The sequence below is a fragment of the Athene cunicularia genome, assembly GCF_003259725.1.
Source record: "Athene cunicularia isolate RWA chromosome 9 unlocalized genomic scaffold, athCun1 chr9_part1, whole genome shotgun sequence".
Classification (NCBI taxonomy): Eukaryota; Metazoa; Chordata; class Aves; order Strigiformes; family Strigidae; genus Athene; species Athene cunicularia.
Window position 1 is genome coordinate 22,404,312 of NW_020799110.1, and position 24,102 is coordinate 22,428,413.

The following is a 24,102-nucleotide window of genomic DNA, read 5'->3' on the forward strand; positions in this document are numbered from 1 at the left end:
TTGTTTCGCAGACCCAAAACCAGGCAGCAGACTTGGACCAGAGAGCTCTAGCATATGCTCATTTAAACAAGACATTGCAAACCACTTAAACTGTTGTTTAGAAAAAACAAAGACTTGGCTACCTGCAAGTCTACCACTGAACCACAGAGCATAATCAATACATCATCCTGAAAGGAGACACACATATAGTGCTGATTTTTCCTGGGCATCAGGTCCCTGACCTGCTTTCACACCTCACTCAGTTTACTTTGCCAGTTATTTGCAAATATGGCTTGATAATATAAACTGTGGATTCTGATCCTTAAGACCAACAAAGACAGTAGAAGCATTCTGAGTTCACAAAACATTTCCTGAAGGATTCAAAACATATAAAACCTTTATATAAGAACTAAAAGAGAAAACCCTTTCCCTCCATTTTAAACAACTAGAGAAATACTTATTGCTAATATGGCCTAAATACTTAAATGTATATCCATAAGATACAAAAAAGCATCAGCCAGTATATGGTAACATGAGCATGGAAGAAAAATACACTATTGTCAGGCAACTATTTATGATGCGATGTTCTGTTATACAATTTCAGGCATATTAATGCAACACAGAAGAATGATCACTGCTATGATGATCAGGAAAGTTTGTATGAAGAACACAGCTCTGATTTTATTATTTGCTTATTTGAAACAAAAAAAAAATCCACCTTTTTTCTCTCAGACACTTTTCTTCAGCTGAAAATATGAAAAAAAAAGTAATTACCCTTCCATTCTGAAATTAATGGCTACGTATTTTTGAACGAGCATTTCTGAATTTTGATCTGAATATTTCAATGCATTATTTATATTTACCCAATCACCAGAAAAATCCTCCCCCATTCCTATCCTACCATTTTCCTAAAGCAAAGGAAAGCAGTATTTCAGGAAACTACTTTGTACTTCTAATGAAGAGGTATTTCCATATTAAAAATCTGGGGAAAAACTACAATCATAACAGAACACCTGGTTTCAAGGGAGTATTTGTTATAGTAAGAAATTAATGAACAGGTTGGCCTCAGAACTAAATAAACTAAAAGCTTTCTTTTAAGGATGACAGTGAAGTTTATTATAACATAGCCTAGAGTCGTTTCTCTTGCATACATATATGTTGCCGCAGATCCAACAAGATTTTGAGAAGCACTGATTAATTAGGCAAAAATGGTTTACATTTTTAAATCATCTACCTATTGCACAGTTTATAAAATAGCTGCATTTTTATTTCCCCAGACCTATTTTTTTAAATGCTATGATCCTTTGAATTGTTATTTCTATCACATATAGAGGCTTTACAAATATGAACATGCACTTACAAATGTACTTTTTGTCCTTCCTTTTAAGCTCTTGGCAAAAACTACAATCTCCATAGAATCTAGCATATCTTTTTACTTTCTGTCAGGCACCAAGTGACTGACTTTTTACATCAAGTCAGTCACTTGATGATTTTAGCAGGGATTATTAAGTGATATAAATAGAGGTATTTATGTCTTTACTTCCCCTGAATAAAGCTGACCATGTAGCTTCCACAGTTTGTTGAAAAGGTAGAAGCATTCATAGATGTGGTTGAAAAGGACTTGAATTTTAGAATTTGATTCATCAAAATACTCCAAAAAAACCCCAAACATTGTGCTTACCTTGGGAAGGGCCCACTAAATCAGATTTGATGCTATGGCACTGTTGTTATTGACATTCCTGTTAGTTTAAAGGAGAAAACTAAATTCCTAGCAGGCAAATGATATTTTGTACATCACCTTCTGGTCCTACATGGTTGAACTTAACACCTTATCACCATTTACTAGTATCAAAACCAAGCAGTGCCAACTTTTTTTCCATTGTTGGTTTATAACTGGTTTCAGTAGGGTTCCCGTGGATGATGGTGCAATTACAAAAGCAGAGCCACCTGAATAGCGCATTATGAAAGGCTACTTCCAAATAACGATCTAAGTGAATCACAGCTTTTAGTCTAAGTGGTGACATCTCACCCAAGCATCATTTTAAGAAACAGAAAAACATTATCTCAAATGTCAACATGAATGAGGAAGCAAGAATAAAGAAAGGCAACTACTTGAAACATTTTCATAGGAAAAAAAAAAAAAAAAACAAAAAAAAACCCAGGAGACTCAGAGAGATAAATTCTTAGAATTCTGTTTAAGAAAAACCTTTCCTGGGGTCCACATTGGTTCATATTGTTTTCTCACTCTTTCTGCTATAAACAGTGATGTTATTTTCAGAACTACTAATCCCACATACACACACTATGGTACAGTTTCTTCCATTATACATTTAACCTCGGGATTTCCCACAACTACAAGTAAGATAGCAGCTAACTGACAACATTTAATTAGACAAGATATATTACAAATGGAAAACAGAGATTTATAGGAAAAAAAATTCAGCTACTATTAGACAAGAAACTATAGTCATTTGTGCAGCAGCCAAAGTGATACTTCTGTCTTTACAGTAACCTGTTTTCTGGAAAGCAACATGTATAAAAGTACAGTTAGGCTGTAATAATCCAACACATACAGGAAAAACAATTATTAAGACAGATCACACCTTTCCATCCCACAGATTCCTAAACTGCTTTATAAAAAAAACAGACACACCACTTGACTGAAATGTATTTTCCTATCTGGAAACTGCACACTGCAGAACAGCTGAGGAGCAAAAGGAAACTCTGGCAGAGGACATACAGGGCCTCTGTTTACACATCAAGATTGTTTGGACTAAGAAGTTTGTACCAAAAAACACTGAAAAAAAGGCCATGCTCCCTTAATTTCTCTATATAGCTTTTGCTTTTCACTGATAAATTAGTTTTTCTTGTGCAAAATTATCACTAGAGAGGACTTCTAGAACTTTATGACAACTGTTTTGCTAGAACACCTTTCTCGGCTGTCCTTGGTTACACCTGATCTCTCCCTGGTTTTCTGTCAGGATCCAGATGGCCAGAGGGATCATTTGTTACGATTCAATGACATTCTCAATCGGCACAGATCCCCTACAATCAGTCTCCATGCTGTTAGTAGCAGTCTGCTTCTTGGGCTGAACCTGTCAAGTGCTGACACAGGGGGTCTTATCAGACATCTGTTTAAATTCAGAGACCCAAATTTCTACTGATTAATTACCTTTTTCTGTGAATAAACAGGAGTATCATGAGTTAATTAAGGTACATGTTCAATTAATCTAATTGGCATCAGGTGCACTGCTTCATATCAGATGCAAGGAAAGAGAAATGCTTCACTGCTTTAGGACACATACAGTGCTACATGCAGTGCATACATACAAACAGACTATGGTTCTATCTATGTAGTCACTGAGAAAAATACTGGGTAAAAACTCTACATAGATGCTTGCAAACCACAAAATTAAACAGTGGACAAACTAAATTTACCCTATCACAGATCCAAAAACTTATCTTCAAATTAATTTGACTCAGCCAAAAAGCCTTGTATTACAAGCAGAATCAACCAGACATGAAAATTCTAGCTGGCTTCCTGCTTAACATTTCCAAAGTTTGGGGGTTTTGTTGTTTGTTTGTTTGTTTGTTTTTTGGGTTTTGGTTTGTTTGGTTTTGTTGTTTTGTTTTTTTTTTAATATGAACAACTTGAAATTAGTGACTTCAATGTATTGGCTTTGAAGAAGTAATACAAGAGTGACAACTGAGCCACTATCTTCTATGAATACTCATGGCTTAAACTATTAGGAAAAACTACTTTCAGTCTGTTCTAGGTCTTCAGCATATCCTGAATAGGCTCCTCCCATCATCTGAGTGTAATGTAGCTGACTAGGTGACAGGAATCTCCTAGGTGAGCACATCTTCTGATTACACATATTGCTCAAGTCACTCAAGAGACAGCTTCAGTTCTGCAAGTTCTCCTACTGCTCCATTTGCACAGTTCATTTGCTGCTCAGGCTTTCCTTCCCACAGCATCTCCAGTATTAATCCTGAATAAATGATACAAATTCCACCTCAAAAGTCATTCTTGACTATATTCATTCTATCCTATTCTACACTGAAGCGTGCTATAACTCCTTGGTCAAGATCATTGCCCTTCATTCTAAGCAACAGACGGTTTTTGGGTTTTGTGTTTTTTGGTTTTTTAATATTGGCATTAAATCTAGAGTGTTTCTCCAAAAGCTAATAATTTGAAAATATTTTCAGAGACTGTCATGAGACAAAGGTTTCCAAAGTGGATCATAGCAATGTTTTTACTATGGTCTTGTGTGCTCTTTAATACAGAGGTTGCTATTGCAATGCTTTGCCTGGTGTTTCTTGGCTGCTGTTTTGTGAAAACATTTCCAAGCTGCTAATCAGCTTTTTCTAGGTATCATTAAAGAAGCCCTGCTAAAACCACACATTTATATATGGTGTAGGCAAGTCCAGAGAGTTTGTGATGACTATAGCCTTCATTTCAGACATATGACATGCTGCTGCAGAGCCTTTAGAACGTGTTTCTTTTCAGGCTTTGAAACACTCTGTAGACCCATTACTTTTTGATACTGAGGTGTGCAAGAATAAACCAAGACATTGTTCTGAGTACACCAGTTTACATACTTAAATGGTCTTGTATTAGCATTTCTTAAATACTTGGTATCATCATCACACCTTTTCATCTTGCTCCTTCTACTTGGCATTGACTTTTCTGAAGATCACTGCAACCTTGCAAATACTCCTTTAGAGTCTAACTTTCCATAAGTAAAAACATCACTGGGGACATCTTTACAGAAGAGAATTGCTTAACTGTAATTCATAATACTGTTTCACTCAGTTATCACTTAGAAACCTACCTCCTCTGAGACTAAAGACTGCTTTTCTTTGGTTATTCTCCTCTATATTTTAGTTGGGAGGACTTCTCTCTTTACTGAGAAACAGCGTTTCAGATCTAAAAACCCATCACTGCAAATGAGATTTTTATCTCTGGGATCTTCTCTCATAGGGTTGCTGAACTGACTGCTTGGAGGAAGCAATTACACTTAACAGGAATCTGTGCACAGTACTGGCAGCTCCATGGGAAGAATCCCACAGACGGTGTCATTTACAGCTCATGCCAAAACCTAGGAGTTATATTGCATGATATCAGGTACCCTCTAACAGGCTCTTGTCTCTTCATTAAGAGCTTCCAGACAGAGATGGACCACTCTAAACAGGAGGAAATCTGCAAATCTACTGAAATCATCTACAACAGTTAAAAAAATGTAAAAAGTCTTTTTTCAATTAGAAATTAAAAAAACAAATTGAAACCAACCAAAAAAATTATTTAAAAACCCAGTGTTTGAAAAAATTGCACCTAGTTATTTATAATAAGGAAAATGCTACATACACAAAAACAGGCAGTTCAGGCAAAGTCCTGTTGCTAAAAATTCACAAAATTCAGTAGATATCAGCCATAAAGCACAGAAATATCCTGATTAAGGTACAGAAACATACATGTGAAGCTATTTCTGGCTTTTCAGCCATCACAAGCTTTTGAAGAAAACATCTTCAGTAGAACCAGCTAGAAATGTGCTCTTCATGAACTACAGGCAGTTAGACGTACTTCTGTTATTGTTTCAAAACTTTTTGCTTTCCTTTCAATTAGTTTTTATCTCTGTTGGGAGATCGAAAAAAAAGTTTGCAGATGACACCCAGTTGGGTGGGAGTGTTGATCTGCTCGAGGGCAGGGAGGCTCTGCAGAGAGACCTGGACAGGCTGGAGCCATGGGCTGAGCCCAACTGGAGGAGTTTCCATAAGGCCAAATGCCGGGGGCTGCCCTTGGGCCACAACAACCCCCAGCAGCGCTACAGGCTTGGGGAGGAGTGGCTGGAGAGCTGCCAGTCAGAGAGGGACCTGGGGGGTTGATTGACAGCCGGCTGAACAGGAGCCAGCAGTGTGCCCAGGGGGCCAAGAAGGCCAATGGCATCCTGGCTTGTGTCAGCAATAGCGTGGCCAGCAGGGACAGGGAAGGGATCTGAGCCCTGTACTCGGCACTGGTGAGGCTGCCCCTCGATTCCTGTGTTCAGTTTTGGGCCCCTCACTACAAAAAGGACATTGAATGACTCGAGCGTGTCCAGAGAAGGGCAACGGAGCTGGTGCAGGGTCTGGAGCACAGGTCGTACGGGGAGCGGCTGAGGGAACTAGGGGGGTTTAGTCTGGAGATGAGGAGGCTGAGGGGAGACCTCATTGCCCTCTACAGCTACCTGAAAGGAGGCTGCAGAGAGCTGGGTTTGAGTCTCTTTAGCCTAGTAGAAAGCGACAGGACAAGAGGGAATGGCCTCAAGTTGCGCCAAGGAAAGTTCAGACTAGATATTAGGAAGCATTTCTTTCCTGAACGGGTTGTTGGGCGTTGGAATGGGCTGCCCAGGGAGGTGGTGGAGTCCCCATCCCTGGAGGTGTTCAAGAGTTGGGTCGATTTGGAGCTTAAGGATATGCTGTAGGTGAGAACTGTGCTAGGTGAACGGTTGAACTAGATGATCTCCAGGGTCCTTTCCAACCTAGATGATTTTGTGTGAAAAACACAGGTGATGGAACCTGTGTAAATTGACCCAAGATTTGGTTTTCACAAGTACACTATCGCAAAAGATAGACTAAGTATAAAAGGCTTTACTTTTACTATATGGAGGAGCTGCAAAAGAGCAGACACCACCCAAAAGGAAGTCCTCATCTAGCAACATTGAAAAGATAGGTATATTCTCAAAAGTGACTGAACATTACATCGTTTTATGCAACCGGATACTCATATCTTCCTACTTCAGTGATGAAATAATTTATTTGTATTTTTTCAGATTGAGAATCAATTTAATATGAGGGGACAAAAGTGGATTTTTTCTACCCAAAGTACCATCATCATACACAGTAATCACGTTCCCGTTGCACAAATAAATTAATTTTTTGTTTACTCTGTTGGATTTTCACAAATGCAATTAAAGGAAGGATATTTGATCACAAATGATGATGGATTTCATAACCACACCTTAAGGAAAAATACATATTTATGCTTTTTCATTTCCACATTAAGAAACTTTATTTCAGAATCTATGCAGTCACAAGAAAATAATTTGAATATAAGTCTCCAAAATGGCGCTATTCTTTAGCTCTCAATGCTCTTATACTAATAATGGTGATTGAAAGCATCCTGTCAACGTATAACATCAGATAATTCTGAAGAGTGCTAAAACCACAAATCAGATATGTAAGTGAATAACAGTGAGAGGTAGTAAGGGTTATCCTGAATTGTGAGAAATGACAGGAGAAAAGATCACCAAGATATCAGAAGGGTTCAGGAGGTTTGACTGACACAGGAACATAAGAGTTCCCTCAGGGCAAGTTGGAGGTCATGGTGGACTAGATGAGAAATTTCAGAAGTCTAGTCTGCACAAGCCCTTGTTCTTCCCTAGGGCCAAGCTGTGAAGCTTTTCTTCATAGCTCTTGATGAAATATGATGTTATTGCCAATCCACATGAAACCCATTATTTTATTCTGACTAGAAGATGCTTTCATGTTTCAATTCCCCCACCCCCCATCTGAAAGGGGAAAAGACAGACATAAGGTTTTCTAATGAAGGATATACAGATTCCTTCTTTAACTGAGAAGAAATGTCATGATTTTCCCATGCAACTAGGATATGTAGGCCCAAAATCCTTGCATGAAGAAACAAATAACATGTTCTGGAGCACATCTCTTCAAGACAGTGGGGCAGCTGGGAACTAAAATTGAATTTGAGGACAGAGGAATTTATGGTACATCTTCTTTAACATGGTGAGCAACTTTAACTGCCTGGACAAGTTTAATGTCCAAGCAGGAGGCTGCAAAATCCACCATTCAAGCCAGCTGTTTCCAGTGGAATTTAAGTCATTCAGCAGATTCTAGGGCCTATTCAGAGAAATTAATCTCAGCTTCTTCAAGTATGCAAGATGGCATTCAAACACTTGAAGAGCAAATATTATTCTTTCTTCCTCCAAAATTAATGTGAAAAAATTCAAAAGGCTTCCAAAATGGGTATCTGCTCCAAGCTTCAAAGTACAACAATGGGATACAGCTAAAAAGGAGGAAAGAGCAGGCACAGAAGAAAACTGAAGAGCAGCAAAATGCAAATGAGTGCTCCACTTTTTATCTTAAACATGCAGGTCAGAGTCAAGCAGCTGAAACAAAAGCAAAACAGAAGTTCTGTAGTCCTTGGCACAGGGAAATGTGAACAGAGATAATAATGTAAGCAAGCCCCCAAGACCTTAGTAGAAAGTAATCAGACTGTTAAATAAAAATGGCAATTAAAAAAATTAAGTATCAAGTGTAGCAAATGAAACAATAGAAATCTTCAAATCATACTTCTAACACTAACATATGCCTGTGCACACATATCAAACAAGTACTCACTCATATAAAGACAGATTACATACACAAACCACTCCAGGAATATCAGTCTTGTAATATTACCTCCAAATTACTCCTCTCTATAAAAGGAAAAAAATTAAGAAAGACGGAAGTTGCCTAGGGTATGGTAAACTCAGTCTGGTTGATAGAAAGATAATAGATTAGCCTTTAACAGGTTTATGTTGAATGTTTCTATGACTGTTTAATAGCACCCATAATCTTTGGGACTATACCAGGTTAGGAAGAATTGAGGACAAGCTAACTGATAATAGAAAGGCTGACTTGGAAGTTAATACACTGATTTTTTAGCTCGTTTTAGATAAAGATCAATAAAAATTGAAGCTAAGCCTGGAAATTTAGTAACACATCAGAAAGTAACAACGGGAAATAGTAACTGTAATAGAACAAAAGACTAGTTATGCTAACAGAACTACCAGTATTCTACGTTCAGTACCACCACCAATAATAAAAATATGTTCTTAACACAAAGTACCATGTCAGAAACACTCTTCACACAGTAACAGTTACAGAGCCCTTGGTTTATAAAATTTTAAGTAAAATAGAAAGATAATATACTTACCAAAAGAGATTATGCATTTACAGTCAGGTGATAAAAGTGTAAAACAAATAAAAGGCCTCAAATGCAATTAAAAATATAATATTCTATTATTCTTTAGCAAAAGCAGTTAAAGTGGGGTAAGAGTTGTTTCTAGCTTTTTTTCTCAATAACTATTATTATTATTATTATTATTATTATTATTATTATTATAAAATCTACATTGGTTACTTTCCCCTTTCTCCATCATCTCCATGCAAGCTGTGAAATTGAAGGACACACCAAAATTTATTTTTTAACAAAGAAAATATAGTAAGAAAAATACTTCTCCAGCATGCTCATAAACAAAGCAGTTTAATTTATTTAACAGCCTCTTCTAGATCAGATTAATGAGTAAGAATTCTAATTTACAATGAAAACTTCTCAGATTTGACTGAAATAATCCTCAGGACATGGAGTATGCACTGATTTAGTTGACACCCCTACCCAAGAGACTTCACTAATTTACAGTTATTCTGTGAACAGGTGTGCAGCACAGAGGCAGTGCTAAGAATAAACATATTGCCAGACTTCACTCTATTGTCGCTTTGCCTACCTAAATGTCTCTGTCAACATACCATTCCTTCTTGAAAGCTTGTTTTGGAATTCCTAGAACACCACCTCTGGGAGGAAAAAAAAAAAAAAAAACAAAACACCACCAACAAACCACCAACCCTAGATAAAATAGGATAAGAACCTTAACTACTTTCAATTTAGTAAAGCTAACATTAAAAAGGAAGTGCTCTGGTTACATGTAGATGGCAATAGAGATCATTACTCAGTAGAATTTTCTGATGTAGAAAGAAAAGCTAAGTGAGAGAAAAATTAAAAGAATCTATCTTGAGAAGATAATGTATAGGCAAGCCAGTTACATAAAGAAAATCACTCAAAGGAAAATTTTCCACAATTTTAACAGAAGAGAGGTTAAATATCTTTATTTTTCCAGCCAGATCGCTTTAAAAATCTGTTACAAACATCGTGAGAAAGGACAAAATGAAAACTAGTGTTTCCTGGGAGATGAAATCATGCCCTGTAACAAATAATTAGCATAAAACTCTCATGCAGCCAAGGAAATAAGTACTGTATAGCCCTAATACTACTATGATTTGTTCACATTCAGCTCTCCAATCATTCTAGAACTGAGAGAAGCACGGTGAACCCTTTCAGTGGAGCCCAGTGTTACCCCAATTCTATTTCTGCTGGAGTTAGTAACCGTTGATCTGAGCAGGAAAATTAGTAAAACAGCAATGACAAATTCTGAAAATCCCAGATCTGGCTGAGGAGAAAGCAAAGGGAGACATAATTTTACCAATGCCCTTACTTAATTCTCTCCACTCTTTGAAATCCTTCAGACTCCATCCTGTGTCCCCCACAAGCTGCAGGTATTTACATATCTGAAAGAGATTCAGAATACCTATAGCAGACTGACAGGTGACAGCCTTGTCTCAGTATACACCTTGAAAAAGCATTTCAACCAAATATCTACTGAGGGATTTTTGAAGCTTTATTCATGAGGGTTTGAAAGCCAGTTGAAAGTTGAATGTTTCTCCCATCAAATCACTATCCTTATTCAACCACAACAAAAATATTGGCAAAAGTCTGGTCAATAATCAAGACAACTATTGAAATTTCAGTTGAAAAAACTGATATCATACAAAAAAGAAATAGGTTTACTTTATGAAGGACAAAGAGTACAAAATGGTAGAAGAATGCTAAGGGACCATTCATCAAGCTTAATTAAAGGAAGGCATACGTATGTTCTTAGCAACAGTTGTACAGAAAAAAGTCTCAGGTAGAAGAGAATATTTGCATGAAACGTTTTGAATAGTACAGAAGTGGACATAGCTGTCCCAAATTGATAAAATCACTTCCACATAAGGAAAATTTGTTTTCTTTTAGGGGGCAGAAGGGCATACAAACATGGCTGCACATAGAGCCTACACACTACTCTGGGCTGGAAATTACTGGAAAGATTCCACTGTAGTTACACAGCTAAAAACAATGATTCCTCTGAACACCCACAGCAAAACTGCAATCTGTGGTATTTGGGTTGTTAAGATCTCATCTAGCCTTCACAGTTTGCATAAAGATTTAACTCGTTTTGGGATGAAGACAGGTTATGTTTAGTCCAGCTATGACTGAAATAACAGGTATAATTCTCAGGAGTTATAAACAAGAAGAAGCATACGCTGAATTACACTTTGCTATAGTTAAAAGTTTTATTAGAGGCAAATACAGGTACACACATCTATCTAAGACCTTTATCTCATTATAGAAACAAGTTTAAAACAATGTGGTGAAACTAAGCACTATTTCAGAACAAAACAAGACAGCAGCAACTAGAATGAACATTCTAGTTTAGTAAAATCTGACACACTCAGAAAAGCAGTCATATACTGAATACCCTCTAAAATTCTAGCCCACCTTTCTACCAGTACATTAAGCTTTTTACAAAATGAAATATTTCAGTTTCATGTGCTCTGCATTACAAATGATAGAAACATTAGTAAAATTAGATCTCAGTTTTTCCAATACACCCTCATCACCAAGAAAATAAAGAATGCCTTGTAGAGGAGTGGTTATGAATAGGTTAGCAGATGCTCACCATAAGCCAGGTAAAAAATAAGATACCAAAAATACTTCACAATACCTTGAAGATCTTAGCAGCTGACAGAGCAGTGCCCATCAGAGAATGAAACCACCTTATAAATAGTAAAGAAATTTCTGGGAAGAAATACAAGTAACTGAGTACCACACCTGCCCCTTCATATCTTCCTCACAAGCTATAGAAAAAAATCCAAGCTCTCTCCACTCATGTTCTACTGCCAACCCAGGTGCCTCAGGCCCATGTCAATACCATACTTGTTAAGGAGACACAGGGAACAGAAGAGATAGCAGCAGACTGGAAGATGAAGACTCTAGAAGGGAATCATTCTTCTGTGATTGAGAAGACGAGGAGGAGGTAGCGAACAGTCATTAGCAATTTTATCTCCAATCATAGAATCATTTAGGTTGGAAAAGACCTTTAAGATCAAGTCCAAATGTTAACCTAACACTATCAAGTCCACCACTAAACCATGTCCCTAAGCACCACATCTACATGTCTTTTAAATACCTCCAGGGATGGTGACTCAACCGCTTCCCTGGGCAGCCTGTTCCAATGCTTGACAAACACTTCAGCAAAGAAATTTTTCCTTATATCTGATCTAAACCTCCCCAGTGTAGCTTTAAGCCATTTCCTCTTGTTCTAATATGATAGACAATTTGTGCAAGTCACTAGCCATTAAATGTCTGTTCTCAGTTTAGAGACAGAGAGAGAAAGGGGGCATTCAATAACCTTGCACTTCATCTCTAGCTTGTTTTTGTCCAAGCTGAACAAAAGCAAAGGAGCAGCCCTCCATTTCTTCTTGCAGGGAAGAAAATAAATTTCACTGTGAACAAAACATTAATCTTTTAAAACATTTATAAAATACTGTACTGGTATATGTCCTTTAGAAGCCACCTACTTAATGCCTTTAATCACTGTTTATTTTTCTGGTTTACAAAATTTTAAAAACCTAATTACTATATAATATCTTAGAACGTAGCCTGCAAAATGAATCTTTCAGTTATTCAGACAGACCTTACAGAAATATGTGGTAGCAAAATATGCCCTTATATAGACTGTGAATAATAGTAATTCAGATTAAGAGATGAAATGAATCTGTACTCTGCAGTGTAACCAACATGATCAGTGGGTAATCTCAGTGTATGTCTACAGCTGGTATCACTGCAGTGATTTCAGCTCAAGTGGAAACTCCCAACCTTGCTTCAGAACAGTCACCTGCAGCTTGATGGAACAACCTAACAACGGGCACCCAGTGCTGCCTGAGATGTTGTGCAGCATCCAAGATGTCTGCATAGGTCTGGCAAACAGGGTAAAAAGATCTAAGGGATAATGGCAGGACAGGAGAGATTCACTACATGTTAGATGAGAAAGTCCTGCCCCTAAAAACACCAAAACCAGCTTTAACATACTATATACAGTTCAAAAACTGAGAGGTCATCTTAGCTGCAAAAATCAATTTAACAGTTCAAGCACATGTTCAGGCAGTTATCCATGCTGAGTTCAGTTCTGTCACAGCTTCACCCCTACTAATTTATAGACACTGCAGACATCTCTGCACAAGCTGCAGTAACAACTGTGACAGGAACAAAAGCACACAGACCCCCCAGAGGCAGCGCAGCTGGAGGTGCACTAAGCCAGATGCTGTTGCAGAAAAGAGCATCTTCCCCAACTCACATCAGCTGCTCCTGGGCCTCTCACATGAGACTAGAAAGTGTAGCTGTCTTGTCCAGCTTGTAGTCTTCTCAGAAGAAATGGCAAAGAGCCAAAAGAAAAACAAGGTAAACCTACTTGCAGATATTTTTCCCCCTCATCTGTTCATTTCTGTTTCACTAGAAACAGATCTAGTTTCAGATGTTTCTTTCATGTCTGGCTTATGACTTAGATAAACTTGTTTTCTTAAGCATTACTAATAATGAGGTAAATTTACCACCTCAGGTCCCTTGCTTACATTGACAGACTGTTCATGGTAACATACATTCCCTCTGGGTCCCAAGATAAGTATTAAAGTTAAGATCCCTTGAATTAAAGGTGTGTCAGTTTGTAGTCTTTAATATTAATAAAGTTAATTAAGCAGAAAAAATACTAACTTAAATCACATTAATATATTTTATCTGAAAATCTAAGCTAACATTTCTCATTTGGTGTGAAAAGCTTCTTTTCACATGTATATTCAGGGACTTTAGTAGCAGCATATTGCAAACACAGTAAAAATGATAAATTTGCAAGGACAAATCGAAAGCAATCTAATTGTGTTGTTTCAACTGAAGTCAGCTCAATGACTAAGCTCTCTAAAGACATAGACTGCATGACTGCAGTTCCATTTCTGCCACTGTTGGTTGGTCACCTAAAGAAATCCCAAATGATCCAAGTTTTCCCATTCTGGAGATAATGGAATACATCATTTGAACAAAACAGTACTAAATTTAGGTTTTTCAAAATTTGGCTAAAGAAATAAAACATTTTGGTTTTTCTAGTTGGTTAGTTTCCAGTTTCTGTGGTTCAATAATAGCCTTTGCAGCCAGAGCCCTGTATCCCAATGTTTCATGTGAAAAGGTACCAAATCTGACCCAGGACCTACTGTTATGAGATGGCTTTTTCCCAGTTTCCACAAGAAACACCTTGTCATACAGATGTTTTCATAGTCCAAGAGGACTAAAAGTTTTTATCCCATATAATCTTTATTACTTGTTATATCTCAACAATAAAAGGATTAAATCATCCCATCATGAAGAAATCTCAACCGTTAACTAATATTTCATTTGAATCAGTATGCAAATTCACTAATACATTACACAGGGGTTGGGTTTTTTCAAACCTATACATATTCACCGTTCAAAATACCATTAATTAGCAAGTACATTATTTCATTTAAATAAATTTATGCGCAAAGTGATTTTTCCTGAATACATTCTCCCAGTCCTTTTAACTCACACAATCTATCAAAGACTCCAAAATACACTTTGTGTTTTGCAACAGATCACCTTAGATGTCATCATGACATGTCTTGTGAGATTATTCTTTTTGCATGTTTCAGCAGGATTTGCAAACTCAATGGTATTAAAGGAAACAGAAGTATCAAGCAAACAATATCTCTCAACTACTACTAAAATTATGTTCTATCTCAGATTTGACTATGAAATTTTTTTTCAAAGAGACCAAAGAGGTTTTCAGAACTACTTACGAACTAAGCCAGAAAGGATATTTCCCAAAACAGAAAGAATTCAACAACCTGACCTGAATTCATCCATGACAAGTTTGCAGCTGTGAAAGTGGTCTTTAAATCTCTTAATTAACCTAAATTGTCAAAATACTAGTTTCAGGTTTCATCTAAAAGATTTTTCAGTATTATATATGCACACAGAACACCCACACATACAATGAATGTTCCTACAACTCATACTCAAGTCTTCCATCCAAACCCTGGAAGACAGATACTGGTCATTTCCTGCACCTAGTCCACAGCAGTATTGATTCTGAAATAACACACTTCATTTATGTTTACTCTTATTCTACAACAAGCAAACAAGGAAAAGTAAACAAAGCAAACAAAGCTTCGTTCATCACAGGTTATTGGTATTTGGAAACAATTATAATATGCTGATGGTATCTTACACTAGAATTAACTAAACAGCCTTAAATGAGGTTATTTAAAGACAAATAACCTCCAGAAAAAAAATGCTAATGATTCTTCTGTGACAATCCAGCAAGGTTCACAACACTGCTACTACCAAACATATCAGTATGTGGCAAAACAGAGTAGTATGTGGTGACACATTTATTTTCACATGAGTTCATTTGTGCTGTACAAGAGAAATTACCTTTTTACATGTCCCAGTAACAGACGGCTCCACATACCTCAGGGAGGAAGTCATAGTCTTTTCTCCAATAATATTGTTTCTCTTAAATTTTATTTTCTTTCATGCACAATGCATAGACATTCAGCTTTCTGGTCTGGAGGTACCAACTGATCATTGCTTTATTTAGAAAACTTGCTTGCACCTGACAATTCCTTCATGAAGCTGGTTTCATTGCACACATCCTTCCCGTAACACAGCAGCAGGTCTGTATGTATAGCATGACTGCATTCCGAATCCTGACATCAACAGCAATGTCCATCAGAGCAGCCAAATCAGTCACAGCAAAAGTCTTCCTTAGTCTAAAGAATAATTCAGAGTAGGTGTCCACTAACTAATCATTTGGACAAGTTTCATGTGCAAAAAAACACCCAAACATTTAAGTTCTGTTGTTAACATTTATAGTTCATACATATGAACAATGGCTATTTTTTTCCTCTGTTTTGGGGGGGGAAGGTAAGTATAAATTAGCTAGTGTTATTGGCTTAGACTCCTTACCTCAACAGCTTCACATATTCTTGTGAATTACTCCCTCTTTACTGATGCATAAATCCTTCCACAATTTATACACCAATAGGCAAACTCCCCTTCTGAATGTGGAAAACAATGGTAAACAGTTGTGCTTTTAGATTGTTCTCTGGCAGAACACAAAGCCAGACTGCTCTTGAAAAATTTTCCCACACACACTGGAAGGACCACACAGCATCAGTCCCTCTTTACCTATACTAGAATGAAAAATTAACCCAAATAATTTAACTCTGAAAGCCTTAATATTTAGCATCTGCTAGCACAAAAAAAAAAAAAAAATATTAACAAAAGTGATACCGCCATGTTTGTGACATGCTAAACCTGAAGATGTGAGCAAGAGGCATGAGACAGCAACATGAAGAATCTAGGTATGCACAGAATCAGTTTCCTCTAACACGAGAAACTACAATAGTACAAGTGTGATTCAGTTGCGTAAAAAAAAATACACTTTAAAAGTTTCAGTAAGATTTTTTTTTTCCTCTTCTCTCTTTTGGTACTAACCGAAAGATACATTGAAAACTTCATACAAGTTCTGCAAAAGCCATTGTCCCTCCAGCAGAGCTTCTAACGGGTGGGAAAAATAACTAACTGCAATACTCGCTAATGTAGACACAGCTTCTACACACATGCACACATTACATCTATATCACCAAGCAGTGTTGCACAATAGAGACATCTGATGAGTGAAGCAATTGGGCCTGAGGACCAGAAATCAATTCTGCATTTATCGCAGGAGACTTGAATTTAGACTACTGTCAGCCAGACCCAAGAGGCAGAGCACCTACCAGCAGCTGGAGCACTGGGTGTGTTGCCAGAGCCCACATTTCCCTTTGGGTGCACCAGGAACAACATCATTGGCATGGAGTAAGATCTCATTACAAATAAAAGCACAGTAAGCAATCTCCTTCTAGTGGTTTGCTTTGAAAGTTTACTTTGATTCAAATAAAGCATTTCCCGGAGCAGGCAGATCATGTTACTTAAGGACCTGTGCAACTCTAGACCTCTTTTAAGGACCAGAATTTTAGGCCTCATCCCTATGTATAGCATGCAGTCAGTGTCATTTCAAACTTGCAACACTATTAAGGTCATGAAGAATCAAAACGAGGGTTTGGTGCATTTAAGAAAAATTCCTGAACATAAAACAAGAGACATGCCTCAAATGTAAAATAGAAGAGCTTTTTTTTTTTTTTCCAGTTTAAACCAGATTCAACTATATAGTATTCAACTGGTCTCTTCTTATTTCATGCAATGTCCTCTGAGCCACACAAGAATTGTTTTCTGTGTTATACTGACATGCACTGTACAATGTCAAATTCCCTCCTTTTTTACTGGGAGAAAAAGCTAGATTTCTGTGTCCCGTTTCTTCAGTTGCACTGCTGTAAAATTTTGTTTGTCCTCACTGGCTTTTGAACACACTTCTAAGCCTGCAATTTCTTAATTTACCACTTCAGCTCTACTTATTATCTCCTGAAATTTATCAATACTTACTATGCTCCTCTATATAAAATTCCAACTCTTTTTAGGCCAGATAGGAATTTCTAAATGATAGCTAGTTAGAATTTGATTCTGTGTTTAAAGCAGAGGAATCTGGAATATATCAGAAAACATTTTTTTTCCCTTAAATTCTCCCTCTTAATATTCTCATTCTTAGTCATGACTCTAGCTGGACTATCTCATGTTAGTTCTTCAGAATAAGAGTGCTCTTCCTTAATGACATGGCTTACAAAACACAAAAAGGCAGTTGTTCTGATATGCTGAACAAAACCCTAGCAATACTTTTTTCCTGTCCTCTTACAAACGGTCTAGTGCTTCCAACAAATCTTATACATTACTATGTATTACTTCCTCATACAAGAAAACAGTACTAGCCTCTGTAGTGCTACCACCAGTAGCTATTTAACTGATTAGCACTGTTTAACATCTCTGCTGGTGACACGGACAGTGGATTGAGCGCACCCTCAGCAAGTTCACTGACAACACCGAGCTGTGTGGTGCAGCCGACACCCTGGAGGGAAGGGATGGGCCATCCAGAGGGACCTGGACAGGCTGGAGAGGTGGGACATGCAAACCTCATGGAGTTCCACAAGGGCAAGTGCAAGGTCTTGCACGTGGGTTGGGGCAATCCCCAGCACAAACACAGGCTGGGTGATGAGTGGATTGAGAGCAGCCCCAAGGAGAGGGACTTGGGGGTATTAATGAGTGGAAAACTGATTATGAGCCAGCACAATGTGAGCTCTCATACCAGAAAGCCAACCATACCCTGGGCTGCATCAAGAAAATAGTGGCCAGCAGGTCGAGGGAGGGGATTCTCCCCCTCTTCTCCACTCTTGTGAGACCCCCACTGCAGTGCTGTGTCCAACTCTGGGGGCACCAGCATCAGAAGGACACGGACCTGCTTGAGCGGGTCCAGAGGAGGCCACGAAGATGATCAGGGGTCGGAGCAGCTCCCCTGTGAGGACAGGCTGAGAGAGTTGGGGGTGTTCAGCCTGGAGAAGAGGAGGCACCGGGGAGACTTTATGGAGGCCTTCCAGTACTTAAAGGGGCTACAGGACAATGGGGAGGGACTCTGCATCAGGGGCTGTAGGGGTAGGACAAGGGGTAACAGTTTTAAACTGAAAGACGGGAGATTTAGATTAGAAGTAAGGAAGTTTTTCCACTGTGAGGGTGGTGGTGCCCTGGCACAGGTTGCCCAGAGAAGCTGTGGCTGCCCCCTCCCTGGCAGTGTTCAAGGCCAGGTTGGACGGGGCTTTGGGCAACCTGGGCTAGTGGAAGGTGTCCCTGCCCATGGCAGGGGGTGGGACTGGAGGATCTTTAAGGTCCCTTCCAATCCAAACCATTCTGTGATTGTATGTGTTATCATTAGGCTAGTTTGATATCACTCTGTCCACTGTTCAACCAGAATCTAGAAGGATGACCACTGAGAACAGAGGAGAATACAAGTCCTAGGAGGCTGCTGACAGTATACCACTGGTTAGCTGAGACTGTGATAAACTGGGTAGTCTTTTAAGTGGTACCTGTCTGTTACCATGTGCTAGGTTTTTATTTCTTAGTTCACTAGCTCACTACCTCTGCATAGAGCTGTACTTGAGATGTTTGCCATGAAAGTAAGGATTCTCCTCAGAGACCTCATGTAATCATAAAGCAAAGTGCAACAGCAGAAGATGGAAAGCATTACCCATCATTAACTATTCCCCTGCACACAGCTATGATTCTTAGCAAAACAACAAGTACTTCATATACTGACTTAAACCAGCTCCATTCCTGTCCTCACCATTACAAGGAGTTAAGTGGTCCTTGAAAGCATGATTATATACACAACATATCCCCTAAAAGCATTATTAAAATTTTTATTTAGCAAAGTAATAGAACACTAACATCGAAGATGCAGCAGCAGACATTAATTTAATTCTATAATGCAGTGCAATTCCAAAATTATAGACAATTACAAATGCACTTAATGAAGTTAAACGATTAAATCATGGCACAAACACCCAGCCAAATACTGCAGCCTTTATTCATTCCCACAATATTTCTGATACTTTGCAAAAAAAAGCTTCTGCCACTTATTCAAATTTAAAGTCAGTAAGACTACTCTCACGTGGAAAGTTAAAAAAGAAAATTCTCACATCCATTAAGGCCTAGACATAAATCGTGCAAATTCAAGCATGCTATAATTCATATAAAAAAGGTTTTATTCTTTACCTGTCATGCAGCGTCATTAGGGGATGGTCCTACTTCACATACGGACACTCAGTTGAAACCCGTACCTGTATATTATCTGTTTAGAGATTCCTTTGCTACTGTTGTGGTTTTGAACTGAGACTGGAAATTAGTCAAAAACATAGACAGCTCTGTTGCCAATACACAAAGTTATAGAACCTACTTTGTTATTCAGCAGTTCTTCACTTAACTCTCAGATTAATGGAACATCTTTGTATCAATCACAGTGCATCTAGATGACTAGCAAATGATGCAGCACCTTAATCACCACAAAAACTCTCAGATTTCGTTTTGAGAGGTTCTAGATTGCATTCTTAGGAAGAGATAGGCAGAAATCAGAGCTGGAATATAACAACTGCATTTTTACATTGTTATCACAAGTGAAACAAAAATAATTTCAAACACATGCAAATAGATCTTAAATCATATCAGTGGAAAATAAATTATTTGAAAAACGTAGCTCTTAGGAAGGGTCAAATGCTTATTTCTCAGCCATTTTCTAATCTGCCAAAGGGCATGAGCAATGAAATATATTTTCAGGGAGCCTTTAGAATACCAAATAAAACCTTGCATTCCATGCCATATAGGGGAGCTCTCAATATATTGCATTCCTGAATGATCCTACCCGATAATATAAATCCCTTATTACAGTCCACAGACAAGCTGGATGAACTAGCTCCCTTCTCATTAAAGTAATAAAGTAGTACATGTACACACAGCGAACTAGATCCAAAATAATGTGACATAAAGCACATTATGCTGTTTTTTGAGCAAGAGATCAGCCACATAAGGGTGAAACTTTTTCTACATAAAATTGAATGACCAGGTTGGCATCCAATTCTCAGTTTATGAAGTTTTAAATTCCACAAAAGACAATGAATCTCACAGCTATAGGAAGGCAAATAAAAATATATCAGTTTGATAAATATCCCAAACCACAAGACACCTCAGAAAGCTGTAGAAGTAACTGGCTAGAATGAGAAGGATCTGCACAATTTGACTGACATCAATTCCACCTCTTGAGAAACTGAATTGGGGGAATTTTTACAGAGGATAAATTATCATACGAAAATAGGAAATACATAGCGTTATTTTCTTTACAACCGACAAAAAACGTTAAACTACTGCGGGCACGTGTAATCTTTCCTACAGCAAGCTATTATACTTAAAGTGCACACAGTCACTGAAAAAGAGAAAAAATGTGGGGAAAAAAATTAATTACGTAAAAATGTAAGAGTAGAAATAGAATAAATGTCAAAGCTGAACACACCAAACAACAGAAACACCAAATCAATCTTCCCTGTGAAGAACAACTCGCACCCTATTTCATCACCAATCGAAAAGCAATGAGTACCCCGGGGTGGGGAGGGGGGTGGGGCACAGAGAGAGGAAGAAAGAAGGGGAAAAAAATTGTTCTCTGTATCCTAGGTTACTACTTTAAGACTTACTTTAAGAGAATAATTCTCTCCAACTACATTTGGATTTCTGCAGTGCACCTCGCACTCATACTAAGGGCTTCCTGGAAGGAATCTGTCTCTGTATTCACTACTGCAGCAGCCCGAATAAGTGGGGTGCTTCCTTTGCATCTCTAGATGTTATGAGAAATTAGAACAAGTCTGATTGCTGCAACATAATTGGATTGCAGCAGTTGGCATAATAATGAAAACCTGCTAATTATGCAATCAAACTTTATCACAGGCAAACGCCTATTAAACCCTTGCCAACTTCCTATCTTAGTCATTTCATGTGTCCCACTCAGACTCCTTTTTCATCTTGTTGACTGTAAAAACAAATGCTCATTTTGGTTACAAATCTTTCTATCAGTTTTAGTCATCTGACAGTCGTCTACTTGATTATAATCTAAAGAGATACTAAAAAATATAGATGTTATACAATACTGTACCATAAAAACCTTCTTTATTTCTATCGGCTCACCTAGCCAATTTGAGGTACATGTTCTTGAGGAAGGTATAACTTGACTGAACAGAACCAAAATAAAATCCAGCCAAATGTAATCTCCCATTACTCTGAAAAAGACTCAAAGCTGTACTTCAGAAAAAAACAGATCTCTTTATGAATGTAATTAAAATTGATTTAGCAAATGCAAGAACACCATTTGAAAGAGTGAACTAACTGTGTTCCTTTTATTAGTCTCTTTAACCTCACTAACCATTTAGGTCTCTTTCCATATCTAATTAGAATTTAACTGCAAGTCATTGACATTTCATTAATGTCTGGTGTTCCCTCAGCAGAAAAATAAAGCTTAAGTAATAGGATGTTAAGACTATACATTTCTAGAACAGCAAAAAACCAAAATGTTAAGAATCTTCGCAGATATTTCAAAAGATGGTAAATATATGAATAACGAGTTTTACTGATACTTCAATTCACTCTACTCAAAGATTTAAGTTAGTAGGTTCTTCTTCAACTTTCAGATTTTACAAACTAGACTGGCCATTCAGTAGCCATAGTACGTCATGAAAGAATTTTGTTCTCTTTGTAGAGGGTCCACACAGACTACTGTCATTTTGGAAGAGAAAGTACCCTTGGAGACACTAACTTCATGACCTCAGATGGTAGTGTCAGCCCACACACCATGACAACAAAACCAAATTCCAGTATTTGTTTCCAGGAAACATCCAATCCTAACTCAGGAATTAAAATGTGATGCTCTGCACAGGGGCTGGCATAACTAATTACAATACGGCATTTTGAATGCTAGAACAGAAGTGGGATCTCTCCATTGTGAAGACTGTCACATTCTATTAATATCTTGGATTCTATTATTGTACCTATGTTATATAAATGGAAGCAATTTTGCTTTAAGACAATAATCAGTAAATTCCAATTTAAACAATCTGCCATTGGTTTCTACTCACAAATTACTGGGCAGGTAGAGACAATGCTCATAAACCAGTCTTCATTCAAAAATCTGAATTATTTTTTTGTTCACTTCTTAGTTGTTGTATTTTCCTAGGGAAGGCATTATTCATTAATTACTCAGGTTCAAGAGAACCATTTCATGCACTGCTAGAATTGCCACTGACTGACATCATACAACATGAGTTTCTGCACTGTTTCCAGCTTATCCTGGCAAGCCCCAGTTGGACCTGTCTCTCGTATAACTGAGCAGTCAAAAAATTCCTTACAAATACTGATCCTCTCATACCTGGGACTGTAAGACCAGTGCAGAGCCCTGCCAGCAAGCCTCACTGTATTCACCAACTTAACATTAGTCCTTTTTATTCTAATCCCTGAACAGTCTATTTCCCCCCAACTTGTGAATAATTTTTTCAAAGGCAGGGAGACACCCCTATGCAGGTTCAAGTCTTAGAGTTTCTTCGTTGCTTTAAAATTAACAAAATTACCTTTAACGCAGAATGCAGGGAGTCATTTGTGAACAAGGTCTTCAGTGTCTAGTCACTAATGCACAAGTAATGGTGAGTTATAATAAAGCCGTTATATGTTTTCACAGTACTCTTGCAGGAATAGTAAACAAGTATAGTTAAAATGCAGTTTTATGTCAAATTTCAAAAGAATTCCTAATGAATGTACACTCAACATTAACTCCATAAACAGGCATAACATTATGAAAAGACATTTTTTTTTTTGCCACCATATAATAAAGCAGCTTATAGTGAACACTTATCTTACACCTCTTAGATCTTTCATCATGTAAAAGATAGTAACACCTAGAATTTAAGATCTTATATTGCAGCAAAACACAAAACCCACAAAAATTCTTTCAGAAAGAGAGATTAAACTGATTTGTTTCAAAATTTATTGAATTAGAAAAAAATTTCATTAAAAAATTAGAAAATTATTTACATCTTGAGGGTAAATGAGGGTCTTTAACTAGATAAGTTAACTAATAACTAATAAACATTGACTGATTATTTTAAATAAAGCATTTCTCCTCCTTTGAAATGCAGATCTTGCATCCAGAAATAATAAGCCACACATTTTCTTATACACCAATCAGTGAGAAGGAATTTGTCACAGTTTCACTGACAACACACTCCAAAAGTATTCAATTTAAGGTATGTGTACACAAGTTTTATTTCCAACCACCTTCTTTGTCCTCTCTTTCCTCTTCTCCTCCATCATCCCCCCCACTATTAGATATGATACCACTTCTTGCTGAAACACACAGCTGGCTCCACATGTTTGGGCAGAAGGAAGAGATCATTTCCAATTTAAAACCTGCTTTACGAAGTGAAACCGAAGGTTCATAATCTTTCCAATACTGTATATAAAGGGGGAAAATATTTACTTCAGTTTAACTTAATTTTGACCCAGTCTTCCACCTCATGCCCACCTTAAATTGACCAAATTGAAATAAAATGTTAACCTCTCTAGATTACTAAAATAAATTAGAACAGCAATACCTAACATTCTAATCCTCATCTAGGAAGTTATCCATG

At 37.6% G+C, this 24,102-nt stretch overlaps 1 protein-coding gene across 1 annotated transcript in view; it reads right to left on the reverse strand.

Moving 5' to 3' along the window:
- CLSTN2 (calsyntenin 2) overlaps positions 1-15,606 on the reverse strand; it is a 361,722-nt gene extending 346,116 nt beyond the window's left edge. The window contains exon 1 of the mRNA XM_026854581.1: positions 15,576-15,606. Within this exon, the coding sequence (XP_026710382.1) occupies positions 15,576-15,591 (16 nt within the window). The 5' untranslated portion in view covers positions 15,592-15,606. The remainder of the gene's footprint in view (positions 1-15,575) is intronic.
- Positions 15,607-24,102: the final 8,496 nt, after the last annotated feature.